The sequence below is a fragment of the Oxyura jamaicensis genome, unplaced genomic scaffold (genome assembly GCF_011077185.1).
Source record: "Oxyura jamaicensis isolate SHBP4307 breed ruddy duck unplaced genomic scaffold, BPBGC_Ojam_1.0 oxyUn_random_OJ70833, whole genome shotgun sequence".
Classification (NCBI taxonomy): Eukaryota; Metazoa; Chordata; class Aves; order Anseriformes; family Anatidae; genus Oxyura; species Oxyura jamaicensis.
Genome location: NW_023310226.1, coordinates 44603 through 60335, shown reverse-complemented (window position 1 = coordinate 60335; position 15733 = coordinate 44603). Strand labels below are relative to the sequence as shown.

Below are 15733 nucleotides of genomic sequence, written 5' to 3'. Positions count from 1 at the left end.
GACCAAGACTAATAAGTACTTAAATCTACCTACTCTAAGGAGTTCTGTAAAATCTACCTATACATTTTGGAAGCTTTGAATTCTTGGTTCTCGCCCTTCTTTGGGCTGACTGCGGATAATTTTCCTATTTACCTTTTGACATACTACACAACTCCTGCGTACTTGTTCGGCCAGAGTATATATGTTCCTACACATACATATTTCCATAGCACAGCATCACCCATTACTTGAATTCCCCGATGACCCTCGTGATGTAAACCAGTTAATATTTGCCTCATTAGTACTTTATTCAGCATTTCTCTCCCATCAGGGAGTATCCATTTTCCTTCGGACTGCATGGCTCCTAATTCCTTAAAAACCTCTTTCTCTTAAAACTTTTTACTTCTTTTTAGTTTTGGGTAGGGGTAGCTCAGCAGTTCCCTGAATCCTCTCTGGATTTTTTCTTTGTTCCCCCTCAGACACTAGAAGCCCTAAATTCTTGACTTCTCTTTCTACAAATTGTAATTTATTTTCCAGTCCTTTCAAGTCCTGTTCTCCCAGAAAGTCGAATGGCTTGTTAGTGGCTTCCTTCACAACTGTTTTCTCCTGCCCTGACAATAAAAGATCATCCACATATTGTCACAGCAACACCTTCTCTGGAGGTTGAAATTACTCCAAAATTTGTTCTAGAACTTGCCCAAATAAATCGGTGGCCCTGTAAACCCTTGAGGTAAAATTGTCAATCTGTATTGCTGCCTCTGCCCCATTTCAGAGTCTTTCCACTCAGAGGCAAATATATCTTTGCTCCCAGGATCTGAGCACCCACTTAATAATACTGTTATTCCAGCCTAACAATTTACTATTTGCATGCCCAATTTCATTATCAAATCCTTTCCCAAGAAGTTAGTCCCTGCCTCAGGTGCATACAATAATTGCCCAGTGATCATTCTATCCCTAGTCTCAGCTTGGTGTCCCCAAAAAGTGGCACTGTTATCCCAGCCCCTTCTACCTCCATCACATTTAGGGTTTCATTGGTTAATTTAAGCCCTGATACTTTACAGGCCAGCAATGACCTAGCTGCCGCAGTGTACTGGGTTTACATAGCAAGGTTTTGGTAGCGGGGTGGGGGTGGGGGGGGTGGCGGCTTCACAACAGCAGCTGGGAAAGCGAGGAGTGAGAAACCTTCCTGCAGACACCAGGGTTAGTGCAGAAGGCGGGGGAGGAGGCACTCCAGGTACCTGAGTCAAAGCCCCCCCGCAGCCCACAGAGAGGCCCACGGTGGAGCAGGTCTTCACACTGCAGCCCATGTAGAGGAGCCCATGCAGGAGCATGTGATCGGGGCAGGGTCCCCAGGGGGTCCAAGGCTGGACCAACCTGCTCCTGACAAATAGACCCCGTGGCACACACCCACACCTGGAGCGGCTCCCAAAGAGCCGCTGCCCATGGAAAAACCTACACAGGACCAGCCCAGGAAAGTTGGCACCCCGCGAGAGGGACCCCACACCAGAGCAGAAGAGAGAGCGACTGTGAAGGAGCAGTGGAAACAAAGTACCACGGACTGACTGCATCCCCCACTCCCGGCTCACTCGCGCCATTCAGGGCAGGGAAGAGGTGAAAGAGGGTGGATGGGGAAATGTGCTCCCAGCTTGTTTCTTTGTTTCTCACTGCTCCAACCTGTCAGCAATAGGTAATAAATTTTTTTAGCATCTTCCTATGCTAAGTCTGTTTTGCCCACAACAATGATTGTAGAGTGATCCCCATTGAGGAACCGCTGAGGTACACTTTTTCATTTATCAGGGAACTAGTTTTTTGAGAAGCCCTGACTACCCTATTCTGAATTTATAACAGCAATCTCTCCTCCTTCTTCCACTCCAGATACTCCTATTTGAAGTGGCTGGCCCAGCCACACTTAAAACATCTTCTCAAAGCCTGTCCCTGCTAGGATTTAGGCTGCAACACAGGTAGCTTTCCTTGCCTGCCATTCCCCTCCTAAACATTCTTCTCCAGTGAATAACATACTCAAGATTGACATTCCCCCCCCCACCCCAAATACAAATTAGGCCTTATAAATGGATTTGACTGTTCTGCCAGTCCTATAGCGTCCTCAATTAAAGACTTTGTTTCTTAAAAAAACAAAAAACAAAACAAACAAAATCAAAAACAAAACTCTTAAAACTCCTAACCTCTCTGCTGGTAAGGGGGGAGTTCACATAACGTATTTGTCCTTGTCCTACTGGAACCTCCCTAAGAGGATACACAGTTAGTGTTAGTACTGTTGTTAGAGTAGCAGACATATAACCACAACGTGATTATATGAAGGTGCTTTATTTAGCGCTGGAAACCAGGGGCAGGTGCCCAAATCTGGCTTCAGTCCTAACCCACCTTATCCATCTTATCTTCCTAACAAGGCTCAAGTTGTTCCTGTTCTATCTCTCAAGGCCCGTCTTGTCTCTGCTCCATCCTTCTATCATTTATTTATGCTTTCCTTTATTATATACACGATAATATTTGGCTATGAATCTCCCATCCCATTACCAAGAATTGTTTCTTAACCCTAACATTCCCCCCTTTGAAAATACTTCACTCTATTGGGGCAAGTATTTTCATATTCCCCATCATTAGATCGATAGCAGCAGCATTATGCCTTACCGTGATAAGGGGTTTTCCCATAATTTGAATGCTTCATTATTAGGATCGTTTGGTGGTGGTGGGGCGAGATGTTTTGGATGTTCCCTAACAAGGATTTCCATTATTCGGCATCATTTGTGACCTTGCAGACCAGAGTAGCATTGTTACCAAAATATTCTGTTATACTTCCTTACTTTTGAGGTATCTCTAAAAATGTAGCACTTATTTGGTTATTACACAATGGTACCCAAAATAATGTGAAAACCTTATGCCAAAATCTAGCCATTCATATACTTTGTATCCTCAGTTTAGTAGGACCTATTGGTTGAGCTTCCCAAAGTCTTGGTACCCGTTTCACTCGAGTGTAATGTATCCCAGCATCCACTCCTTCTACCTTGATAGCTGTAAAGGTTGTCAGTAAGACCTTATAGGGTCCGGCCCACCGTTCCTTTAAAGGTTCTTCATTCCAGTTCTTAATATACACTGTATCCACTGGTTGGACATCATGCACAGGATTTTCCAGAGACAAAGGTCAGTTCCACACCAGGATGCTGCGTAGTCAAGCTAAGGTTTTGCCAAGAGATAAAACATAACTATAAACATCTTGTTTACCACCAATATGCATACTTGGATTTGGCTCAGGGGATTCATAAGGTTTTCCATACATAATCTCAAAAGGGCTTATGGACATTCCACTGCTGGGTTTTATTCTGATTCGTAATAAAGCTATCGGCAAGGCCTGTGGCCATTGTATCTTAGCTTCCTGACAGATCTTACTTATTTGCCCTTTTTAAGGTCTGATTCATTCGCTCTACTTGACCACCGGACTGGGGTCTCCACGGGGTATGTAAATTCCAGGAGATTCCCAATAATCTACTAACATCTTTAACCACAATTGCAATGAAATGTGGTCCCCTATCTGAAGAGATACTTAATGGTACACCAAACCTAGGGATAATCTCCCGTAGCAGACACTTCACTGTTTCCCTTGCTTGATTGGTGCAACAGGGAAGGGCCTCCGGCCATCCAGTAAAGGTATCTACCCCCACTAATAGATACTTATATCCCCATTTTCTTGGTAATTCTATAAAATCGATTTGCCAGTAATCACCTGGTTCCATGCCTGTTCGAATTTGTCCCATTTTGGCATGTTTCCTTGCCATTGGGTTATTCTTTAAGCAAATTTCACACTTGGACATCACTGCCTTTGCCATTGTTAACATATGTACTGAGACAATATTACGCTTTAAATAAGTAAGCATTGCTTCTGCACCCCAGTGACATTCGTTGTGTTTTGTTTGTAATATTTCTCGCATTATCAAGGGGGGTATCACCACCTGTCCGGTGGCAGTCACATACCATCCGTCGGAATCCTTTTGAGCCTTCATCAGTTTTGCCAGCTTCTCATCCTCCTGGGAGTACCTCGAGATTTTTGGGAAGTTAAAACGAGAGAGACCTACCTTTGACAGAATCAAGGCCATCAGCTTCCATACCTCTCGTGCAACTCGTCGAGCTGTCTGGTCTGCCAGCCTATTTCCTTCTGCAATTTCTGATGTTCCTCCTTGATGGGCCTTACAGTGCATTATGGCCACTTGTTGGGGTTTTTGCACAGCAGTTATTAATTTCATTATTTCCTCTTGTTGCTTTATGTTAGCTCCTTGCGAAGACAGCAGTCCTCTCTCCTTCCATAATGCCCCATGCACATGAACCACTCCAAAGGCATATTTTGAATCTGTCCATATATTCACTTCCTTTTCTTCACTCAGCTCTAATACTCGCGTAAGGTCTATTATTTCTGCCCGCTGCGCTGAGGTCCTGGGGGTTAGAGAATTTGCTTTGATTATAGTTCTCAAAGTCGTTACTGCGTATCCTGCATATCGGGTCCCGTTTTCCACGAAACTGCTACCATCAGTAAAAAGTTCCCAATCATACCTTTCTAGGGGTGTGTCCTTCAAGTCCGCTCTGCTTGCATACGTATATTCGATGACTTCCATACAATTATGGTTCAGACTTCCTTCTTCTGACGATGTTCCTAGGAAAACTGCTGGGTTCAACAGTTGTGTTTAGGGTCACGCCATCCTGTTCAGTTAGTATAGCCTAGTACTTTATCTTTCGGCTAGGTGATAACCAATGACCCCCCTTTTGTTCCCAAACTGTAGTTACCATATGTGGCACAAATACTTCAATGCCTTTCCCCAAGGTGAGTTTTCTAGCTTCTTGTATTAGGAGGACTGTAGCTGCTACCGCCCTTAAACACAAAGGCCACCCTGCACTTACTGCATCTAACTGTTTGGAGAAATATCCCACTGGTCGTTTCCAGCTCCCTAACCGTTGAGTTAGCACCCCCAAAGCTAATCGTTGTCTTTCATGGACAAATAATTGGAAATCTTTTGACAGGTCAGGCAAACCTAAAGCAGGTGCCTTTGTGAGGGCCTCTTTCATCTTCCTGAAAGCCTCCTTTTGTTCCTTTCCCCAGACAAGCACATGGGCCTTTTGAGCTTCATAGAGGTTTAGCTATGAGCCCATAGTCCATTACCCATAGCCTGCACCAACCAGTCATACCCAAGAAGGCCCTCAGTTCATGTAAGTTTTGAGGTTCGGGGATATTGCAGATGGCCCGTATTCGACTGACTCCTAATCTTCTTTGTCCTTGTGAAATTTCACATCCTAAATATATTACTGTTAAGCAAGCTGTACCTTTTCTTTTGAGACCTTATATCCATTCATTCCTAATTGATTTAAGATTTCAATAGTTACCTGGATGCACTGTGATTCCTCCTCGGTAACTATTAATATATCATCCACATATTGTAGTAACAAATATTGGTCCCTTGGTACCTGCATACATCCTTGCTTAGTCCAGTCTTCTATTTCCTTAGCCAATTGACTACCGAAGAGAGTTGGACTATTCTTGAATCCTTGCGGGAGCCTTGTCCAAGTTAGCTGCATCTTCCTTCCGTTGTGCGGATTTTCCCACTCGAAGGCAAAAAGTTTCCTGCTATCCTTGTCAATGGGTATGCAGAAGAAAGCATCTTTTAAATCTATTACTGTGAACCATTTATATTTCTCCTTCACAGATGTTAACAATGTGTAAGGATTAGCCACCACCAGATGGATGTCTTTTGTTATTTCATTTATTGCCCTAAGGTCCTGTACCAGCCTATATTCCCCATTGGGTTTCTTTACTGGGAAGATTGGAGTGTTATATTCTGATTTGCACTCCTCCAGAATATGGTAATTAAGAAATTTGTCTATTATCTTCACTATTCCCAACCTTGTTTCCAGTTTTAATGGGTACTGCCTGATCCGAACTGGCCTAACCCCTTCCTTCAACTCTATCTTCACAGATTGTGCTCCCTTTGATTTTCCAGGTACGTCTGTCTCCCAAACTGTAGGTATGACCGCATCCTCTACCTCTTTTGGTATCTGTGGGACAGCCTTCTCTGTAATCATCAAAATCTGTCTTACTTTTGATTCCGGAACTTTCATAATTAACTCCCCATCCTCGAAGACCAGGGTGGCATTCAATTTCGTTAACAGGTCCCGTCCCAAAAGAGGGACTGGGCACTCTGGCATATACAAGAATTCATGGGTTATCTCTTTACCCCCAAACCGTAAATCGAGGGGTCAAAGGAATGGCTGTACCTCTTCCTTCCTGGTGGCACCTACAATTGTAGTCTTTTTATTCCCCACCTTCCCATCTAATTCATTAAGTACTGAATATGTAGCTCCTGTGTCAATAAGAAACTTTACCTCCTTATTCCCTATTTGGATTTTCACAAAAGGTTCCTTGTCTTCTGTTAACCTATTATCTAGTCAGCTACTGTATTCTCCCAGCACCATGGCTTTTGCTATTTCTTGATTCTGAAAGAGGTTCTTGGTGCTGGAAAACTGTTGCTCCCTAAAGGGGCACTCATTTTTCCAGTGACCTTCCCTCCTGCAGAACGCACACTGATTCAAACCTAGTCTGTCTACCCTGTTCCTACTGGGACCTGCATATCCTTTCCCTGTCCCCGCTCCTCGGCTATTAGGATTTCCTCTTCCCTTACCCCTTAGTCCCAAACCTCCTCGTCCCTGAATTACAGCCAGCAAACCCTGTTGCTGTCGCTTGCTTGTTTCCTTTTCCCTATTATTATATACCTTCCAGGCTACCTCTAATAACTTATCCATGTTCCTAAAGTCCGCACCTTCCAGTTTCTGTAGCTTTTTCCAAATATCTTCCTGTGACTGCCCTAAGAATATAAGGGCTAGTTGAGCTTTAGCCTGGTCGGTTTCTATGTCCAAATCAGTGTATGTTTTAGCAGTTTCCTTCAATCTCTCCAGAAATGCGGAAGGCGATTCTGCCTTTTCTTGCCTCACATTATATAATTTCGACCAGTTTATGGTCTGAGGCATAGCATTTTGTACACCAATTTGTACCCAGTCCTGATACCTCTTCAGCCTCCCCATTCCTTCCCCAGTATTACAATCCCACTGCGGATCCTCAGTAGGGAAGTTCTGATCAACATTCCCGGGTACCAATCCATTCTGAATATCCTCTCGGGCTCTGTCCCTAGCAGCTCGTAATACCATATCCTTCTCTGTTGAATCCATTAAGGTATCTAGTATTACCTGAATGTTATCCCAATCCAGATTCTGAGTTTTAATTATCATTTTCACCACTCTAGCTACTTTATCAGGATTTTCTCTGTAGGTGCCTGCCGCCTGTTTCCAAATTATTAAGTCTCTAGGAGTAAAGGGCACTTTCACATATATTGGTCCCTCCGTTCCTACTCCCTGCCTGAGGGGAGCAATTATATTCCCCTTTTGTTTACTTGTATTGCATCCTGTCCTTTGCTGCCGCCGAGTCCTATATGATATCGGGGATGTTAAAGTTGGTATTTCCTCCTTTCCATCACTATCACTATCTTCATCCCCCCTTGCCTTATCCTGACTTAGTTCTGGGGCGGACAGTGCAATATCCAGATCTATATTTCACTGTCTGCTCTACAGCAATTATTTTTCATAGCTTGGTGTTTCATACAATGCCTGTCCCTGGTACAGGCTTGACATTGTTCATTAGCAAATATTTCTAGTACCATTATTCCACAAGCATGCTGCCACTCGGATTTTCTACGCAAATAGAAAAATATCTCTACATACAGGAGTTCATCCAGTTTTCCTTCCCGCTTACAAAACAACATCAACTGTAAAATGGTATTATATTGTAAAGTTTCATTTTCAGGCCATTTTTCCTGATCCTCCAATTCGTACTGCGGCCAGCAAGTATTACAATAATAAATTAATTTCCCTTTTCGCATTTCTTGCCCAAAATTTCCCTCTCTCCAATGGGCTAATAAACATCCCAATGGTGACAATCGTGGGATAGACACACCCTTTCCTAAAATCCCTTTTAATTTACCATTAAAAAAATAATATTTTCTTTTTAAATTAAAATTTTTTTAATTAAAAATTAAAAATTAAAAAAAAATAAAATCCCTTTTAATTTACCTTAATCCCTTTTAATTTACCAATATACCTTTACAATATGCCATTACCAATATAACTTTACAAAGTAACCACAAGCCAGGTGCTGCCTCTGCAGCACTTACCACAGTTAAAACCTAGAGAGCTGTTGCCGCAGCAACGCTTACCAGACCAGACGCTGATCCTGCAGCGTATACCAGACCACTCATGCCGAACGCAAGTTAAAACTGAGAGTGCTGTTGCCACAGCAACGCTTACCAGACCATTACCAGACCAGACGCTGATCCTGCAGAGTATACCAGACCACCAATGCTGAACCTGCAGAGCTTTCGCTACTGTCTGACGGACGGCGCCTAGGCTTACCCCGGGAGCTCCCTGCCCAACCGAGCATGGCTTTCGCTGCGTCTGACCGGCAGGCTTTCCAAACCAGATCGGTACCGAAAAACAGAAAGCACCTTTTGCTTACCTATCCAGTGGCACGTTGTGAGCAGCGGAGGTCGGTCGTGGTCGATGGCTCCCCGAGAAACTCCTTGGTGCCGGCTGGAGCGTAATCGAGACACGATCCGCCTCAGCAGTGCCCACGCCGTCCCACCTGGGTCACCAAAATGTTAGCGTAGCAGACACATAACCACAATGTGATTATATGAAGGTGCTTTATTCAGTGCTGGAAACCAGGGGCAGGTGCCCAAATCTGGCTTCAGTCCTAACCCACCTTATCCATCTTATCTTCCTAACAAGGCTCAAGTTGTTCCTGTTCTATCTCTCAAGGCCCGTCTTGTCTCTGCTCCATCCTTCTATCATTTATTTATGCTTTCCTTTATTATATACATGATAATATTTGGCTATGAATCTCCCATCCCATTACCAAGAATTGTTTCTTAACCCTAACACTGTTAGTATCATGGAAGGCAAAATTCCCAATATCTCTTCTACATTGTTCTAATTCTTGCCAGAGCCTAGAGTGCACTCCTTCTCCAGGGACAGTGTCAATTGCAATCCCTGTCTCCCCTCCTGGAGCAGCTGCCACTGCCTCTGGTGCAATATTAGGATTATAGGGAGCATAACTTGATTCCTCCTCCAAAAATTGAACCTTATTCTTTACATATAAATTTCAAGCCTGAATTTTCATCAGACCAAATCTTGGCCAAAATACTGAAGTTCCTTTTGGGTTGTTTGTCCAAATCCTTATCGTTCTCTCAAAAGGGCTATCTTTAGGCACAATCCCAGGGTCTCCAACCGCTCCCTGCTGACTCTTGGAACCCTTAATCTCCATCTCTTCCTGAGGTGCTGCTGTGGACTTTACCACCCACAGGATACCACACGCCTTTACCTAGGATTAGGACAGAGGTGGGGTGTACTGCTGAACACTTTACCATGCTTGGGGTATCGTACACCTAAGGGCCCAAACCCTCAAGACTCTCTTTTGCTCGTCTATCTTTTGCTTCATCTGTCTCCGGCTGCGCCCCTTGCTGGAATACAGAACTGGATCGGGACTCCACACTTGCTTTGCACTAAAAGTGCGTCTCATTCACACTCCACACAAGAGTCGCCCCAAATCCACCCTGACGCAATATATGGTAACGTTTGCCTTACCTCGGTCCGTGCACGAAATTCCTGGTCCGTGTTATCAGCAGTTATCCCTGTACCTGTGCTGTGTCTGTGGTGTGTCAGTGCTGGCTTCCCTTCTCCCCAGTGCTTTGCAGAGCCTGTCTTCAGATTAACAGTCTTGGTCCCTTGTTGGCCATATCGAGACAACCCACCACCCCTGACGGGACCGCTGAAATCAGCAGGGTGCACATTCCTGTCTGTGGTAGCAAGAACTCTCTGGTAGGCAACAAGATCCCGGACAAGCCCCCAAATTGTGAGACAAAACCTCAATAATTTTCTTCGGGCAGGATCTTCTGTGAAGCTATTTTATTCGCGCTTGCAATGGCGGGTGTGGCGCCCTCTCGTGACTATAGGGCGCGTGATTTTTGTTTTTACTGATTTTGTACTGCTCATCCTATTTTTCTTAGCTATCCTACTTATTTTGGGACAGTGGGACCTTCCCCTTATCTGCTTAACATACTCCCAACTGCTATGCCTCACAATCACTTTTGAATATGCAAGGTTAGTGGAATTTTCCACTGCAAAAACACATTCTACATCAAAAACAGAACTTTGTTTCTCACAACTGCAGTAAATAAATACTGGTGGAACAGTTAAGAAATAGATTATGTATCCTGAAATTGAGAATTTAATCCAGTACATTGTTTCTCTAGTTAACCAGGTAATATAATCCTTTAAGTAGAAAGTTCTGGAAAACATTACTAATAAAAGACATAATTTTTGAGAATATGAGTAGGTCAGTTAAATCCTGCAGTAATTTAAACAGTAAGTGTTCTTATCCATATTCATTTCTGAACAAAATTAAGATTCTATTTACTTTCTATCGATCCACAAAATTCCTTGTGTGCTTATGGCAAGTAGTGCATTATAAAAACAACCAAGGAGAACACTGCATCATAGGATATAGTTATCTTATTTTTCCTAAAGGTTGTAAATATTGCAGCAGCATATTATATTTTCAGTTTATCTGTAACACATTTTTTTAAACAACTGGATTAATTCTTATATACTTAATGAAAAGATGTTTATTAGAATAGGAGACTGTTTCCCAGTAACTGTCTCTTGTTTTCTTAGACTCCTCCAGGAAATGTGAAAATACCTGATGTACCCGGTACTCAGACAGCAATAATGAAACCAACAGAAGAACCACCTGCTTATGCACAAATTGCAAAGGTTTGTGTATAACTTTCAGGCACTAGAATGCTTTTAATTATAATTACTTCTTGAACAGTTTTTTATAAATAAGTGTTGCCTTCCTAATGATTTTTGAAAATTAATACTGCCTTTTAGTAATCACTTATTTCATGAATTCATGCAATAGTAGGTCGGTCTTCATCCATAACTGGAGATGCTTAATTATAGAAAATAGACTTGGAATATTTATTTTGTGTTTGTATTTTTTATCAATATCTAACAATGCTTGTTTTGTTCAGGAGCATGCTTTGGCCCAGGCAGAACTGTTAAAGCGTCAAGAAGAACTGGAAAGAAAAGCAGCTGAACTGGATCGCAGAGAAAGGGAAATGCAGAGTCTCAATCAGCAGAGGGGTATGCAAGAAAAAAGTACTTTTTAAAATTGCAGAATTTTCACATTTTCTCATAAACTGTTTTAGTTTTACAGTGACATTGTAAAGCAGATCAAAGAGGGTTTTTTATAATCTCTTCAGGAAGAGAAAAATGTATCTCCTTTAGAACAGTGCATACAGTGAATAAAAACTGTCCTGTGGAAATTTTCACAGCAAAAATATTTAAATGTGGCATATTGTACTCTACTATCAGCTATTTTTATTCTGGGTTAATATCCAAGTAATACTATTGAATAGAAATGGAGCATTTTGGGAAGAATTAAGTGTAACTTCATAAATAACATCTCTGATTTATTTGCTGTCAGTATTGCTGTAGAAGAACTTTCCTGTTCTCAAATATTGGAACATACAGAGGTACAATTCCAGATTGCTTAACTGTTTAGTGATTCAAAAACCTCATGGAATTTTCTACCAGTCATATGGTAGGGGATTTGGAAGTGAGGAATTGGTATTCTTCTAAGGAAAAGAATCACAGTCCCTTCATTAAACCATTTTTATTTTCTCTGTATTATTTTTTCGAGTCTCTTTATTAAATCTCTGTACCTATTCTCCAATATTATGATTTTTTGGTGATTTTTTTCATTTTCTTCTCCATATATCGCCCTTCACCTAATTTCACTAATTTATATTGATGATCTGGATTGATTACTTGTCTCTTCCAGGCTTTACTGACAGTTTAATTACTTTCATCTATATCTTAGGGACTATAACTCTGATACCCAATACATGTTTCAGAATATTTTTAAATGGTATTTGCTCTGTTATTAAGTTCCAGTTGTTCACATCAAAGGGTTTGAAGAGTGCATGAAGAATCTAAAGGATTCTTTAGGAAGGCTGAACAGAGAAGAGAGAGCTCTTAAAGCCTTAAAAAGGATGTTAGGTTTTTACCAAATGACTGTGTAAAAGATGCTGCAAATCGGGAATTGTATGTTGTGACTGAGGAGAACAATATTCTTTTCCTTTTGATTTTTTTTTCTTTTGCACAGTAATTTAAACTCCTTTCAAAACACTGTAGAAGCATATTGATCACAGGGCAAGGTCTTTTGCAATAGTACTCTAGTTATTTGCATTCAAGTTATGATGCTGGCTGCACACCTAAGACAATGTCATCATATGCAACTGACCACAGTGCAAAGATCTCAAAGCCTGTGGGTCTGCTCAGCTCAGTGCCTTTGGTTCTCTCTGTTCAGGTCCCGTGCAGTATTGCACTTGAGCTGATTAAAGTGTGCTGCATCCTATTTCAGCTAGTTCATTTGGGCATGTCTGAAAAATACTAAGACTTCTTTCAGTTTTAGTTGAAAATTTTGAAACCTGTTCCACTAAGGTAGAAAAGCACATCAAATACTACTCTCAAGTAATAACCTGAATTACTATATATGAATTTTTCTGTGACTATCTTGAAACTTGCAACCCTGAGAAAAATAACTGTATAGTGTAGAATAAAGATCTGAATTGTTATCAGATATTTTTCATATAAGAAAATGAAAAGTACTTTTTAATATGGATGGGCATATCACTTGATTACCTTTTGTATGCTCCCTCTAAACCCCCAGCTCTGAAAGAACTAGTAAAAAAGTTCAGTTGAAGAGGCATAAAACTCAACAAATATTCAGTGTTTTGGATCTGTTTGGTCAGAACTGTCGGCTTCATTTTGTCTGGGTAAAAAAAATAATAAAATAATGCAAGTATGTACTTATTACTTTATAGGAACCATCAGATGCCTGCTTAGTCTTTTATATAGATAAAATATTGTACTTTCCTTGATCTGTCTGCATTTCATCATATTTTATTTCTGAAGTTTGTGTGAGTATTGCTGGTAAAACTCTTGGGTCTTGGTAGCCCAAGTTATCCATATGCTTGTGAAACTTATGTACATAAAACAATTTGAACAAGCCCAGATGCATATCTCTTTCTAATATACAGATGTTAAAACTGTATTATAAAGCTGGTGGGGTTTTGTTTGTTGTTGTTGTTTTTTTATGATTTGCAGGTAGAAAAAATAACTGGCCACCTCTTCCTGAGAATTTTCCAGTGGGTCCATGTTTCTACCAGGACTTTTCTGTAGACATTCCTGTAGAATTCCAGAAGACAGTAAAGATTATGTACTATTTGTGGATGTGTAAGTACTTTTTAAAAGAAAAAGCAAAGTGCCTATTCAAACTTGAAACATGCCTGATAATTTGGCTTTTGCAACATCTGCAATGAAATATTTTAAATAAGTTAAAATCTGGAAGTGAAATCTTTTTGTTAGCTTCAGTTTTCAAAGTACTTTATTATTTCATAGAAACTTCCATGGGAAAAAAGTGGAAGGATTACCCTAAAGCAGTTTGGTTATAGTATATTGCAGTTTTCTATTTTAAATATCCTTGTTGTTGTAAATGAGCTTTGACAATTTATTACCTTAGAAATAATTTTACTGTTTATAAAATCAGCTTATATATTAAGAAATATAATTAATTATCAGTGTTAATAGACTTATGAATTTTAAAAGTGTAATATCCATGTACCTTAATATGCATAGCTTTAGTTTAGTGTAGTTTATAATATAGACTTAATATAATTTTAGTTTGTTAAAAAAATAGCATAAAGGAAATTAGCTGAACAATCAGTCCATGTTGGAACTATTCCTTGTACACCGAGCATGCTCTAAACAGTCTTTGGGAGGTTAGTTTTGCCTTCATTCAGGTGCTGTATTTTGATTGGAGAAATGCTGGATGAATCAATTGTACGAATGCCATGAGGTTTGTTTCTTCTGTCTTGTCTTGTGTGATGAATGCCTAAGAAGTACTTTCAGACTGAGGAAATTCCAAAGATTTAGGTGCTTTGATGCCATTAATATATTTTTAGCATACTAAGGGGATGTGAATTTCAGAACTTTTATGTATTTTTCTCTAGGTTCCAGATTTAGCAAATGTGCATAATTTTACCTGTTAATCTAGTAATTTTATTATTGATTGAAACAAGGAAGCAGTGACATAGCCTTTCAAAATAAATAGAAATTTTGCTCTCATAATAAACTGACAGATTTTCTTCCAGGTAGACTGAGATTTTAACTAAGTCCTCTTGCTTTTTCTTTAGCTTTCATACCCTCTGATTTAGGATTACTCAGGAAGTAAGGAAGAGGGCATAATAAAGGAAAAGAAAGACAAAATCTATTTCAGGCTAAAAAAAATGGTTGAGTACAGAACTCTGTGCCTTAGGGCTGGCTGTTGAATCAATCCTTGTGATTCTTCTTTCCCAGGAATGTATCTACATGATATGGCTCATACTTCGTTAGAGTGGCTATGCTTCCTCAGTGGAGGCACACATTAACTCTGCAAACTAACCTGCTTCTGCTTGCTGCTGTGCTTCTATTTTATTTCCTTTTCCAAATCTTCCTAGGTCTTGTAAGACTTAGGGGTCTGTGAACATAATCACATTTGGATGATCTAGTATCAGCTGCTCAGGACTTTGTAAAGTAGGTTAGTTTTACTGGCCCTTTGTAGCAGCCCTGAGAACTTCATTTTTTGTGTTGCCTTGGTTAGTAGCAATTTCAATATATTTATTCTTGGCCTTTATTGTTTCTGAAGAGACTTTTAAAAATCTTTTTCACATCTATATGCACTTTATCTCATGAGAACAGAAGCCTGTTTTTATCTCTATTCCTGTAATTCATCCATCTTTTTTCTTTGTATCAGAGTTCAGAGTTGTCTGACTCCAGAAGCAATTGCTTCTGTCAGTTGCCAGTGGAGCTTTTCTGTATTATATTTGATATTTAGTGGCTTGCAGATAGAATGGCAGTTTTCCTAGCTCTGTGAAAGTGGGCACCAATTTTTAGGACTTCATATGCTGTTACTAGTGAAATGTCTCGTGTCTCGTTACCTTTATCTGAGAACAAACATTTTTTTTTTGCTCAATAGCCTCTGTTTCCAAGTTGGTTTCCCCACAGGCTGATAGCACATGCAAAATGAGTAGTACTGATTTTCAAAGAATATTTCTTATTTGAAGTTACAAACTGAAGAGCTTAATCTGATGGAAAGATTTTGTGTCATTTGGATTTGTTACTTTGTGTAGTTTGTGAATGCTTACAATGATTCCTGGGAAAAAGTGCATTCTTTTTCTCATGTATTCTAACGAGGACTTTGGTTTTCCAAAAATATCATCAATAAAATATTACTGAAACGAAATTTATTACAAATACCTATTTTCACTTCAGTCTCAAATGGGACTGCAAAATAATCATCTCAATAATAAAAATGCCAAATAGACAGCAACAGTGCTACTTGTGGTCTTTATTTAGAATTCATTTATAAACATTAATCGATGATAAAGCATATTTAAGACAGGGAATGTATATCTAAGTAGGACTCTTCTATACAAGGAAGTTTACACTAATAAAAATGAGCCTGAATATTCATTAACCTAATATAATTTACCATTTTTTACACTTATTGTAGGATGAATGCCTCTTCTTTTTTCTTTTCTTTTCT

The 15733-nt window shown here is 40.1% G+C and overlaps 1 protein-coding gene across 2 annotated transcripts in view; it reads left to right on the top strand.

Annotated features, from left to right (window-relative positions):
- The first annotated feature begins 10718 nt into the window (after nt 1–10718).
- Nucleotides 10719–15733, top strand: part of LOC118159537 (secretory carrier-associated membrane protein 1-like) — a 42970-nt gene continuing 37955 nt past the window's right edge. The window contains exons 1-3 of one of the 2 annotated variants that reach the window (XM_035314117.1): nt 10719–10854; nt 11115–11226; nt 13255–13383. In XM_035314117.1, the coding sequence (XP_035170008.1) occupies nt 10810–10854; nt 11115–11226; nt 13255–13383 (286 nt within the window). In that variant the 5' untranslated portion in view covers nt 10719–10809. The remainder of the gene's footprint in view (nt 10855–11114; nt 11227–13254; nt 13384–15733) is intronic. The other variant, XM_035314118.1, reaches the window with a different exon arrangement.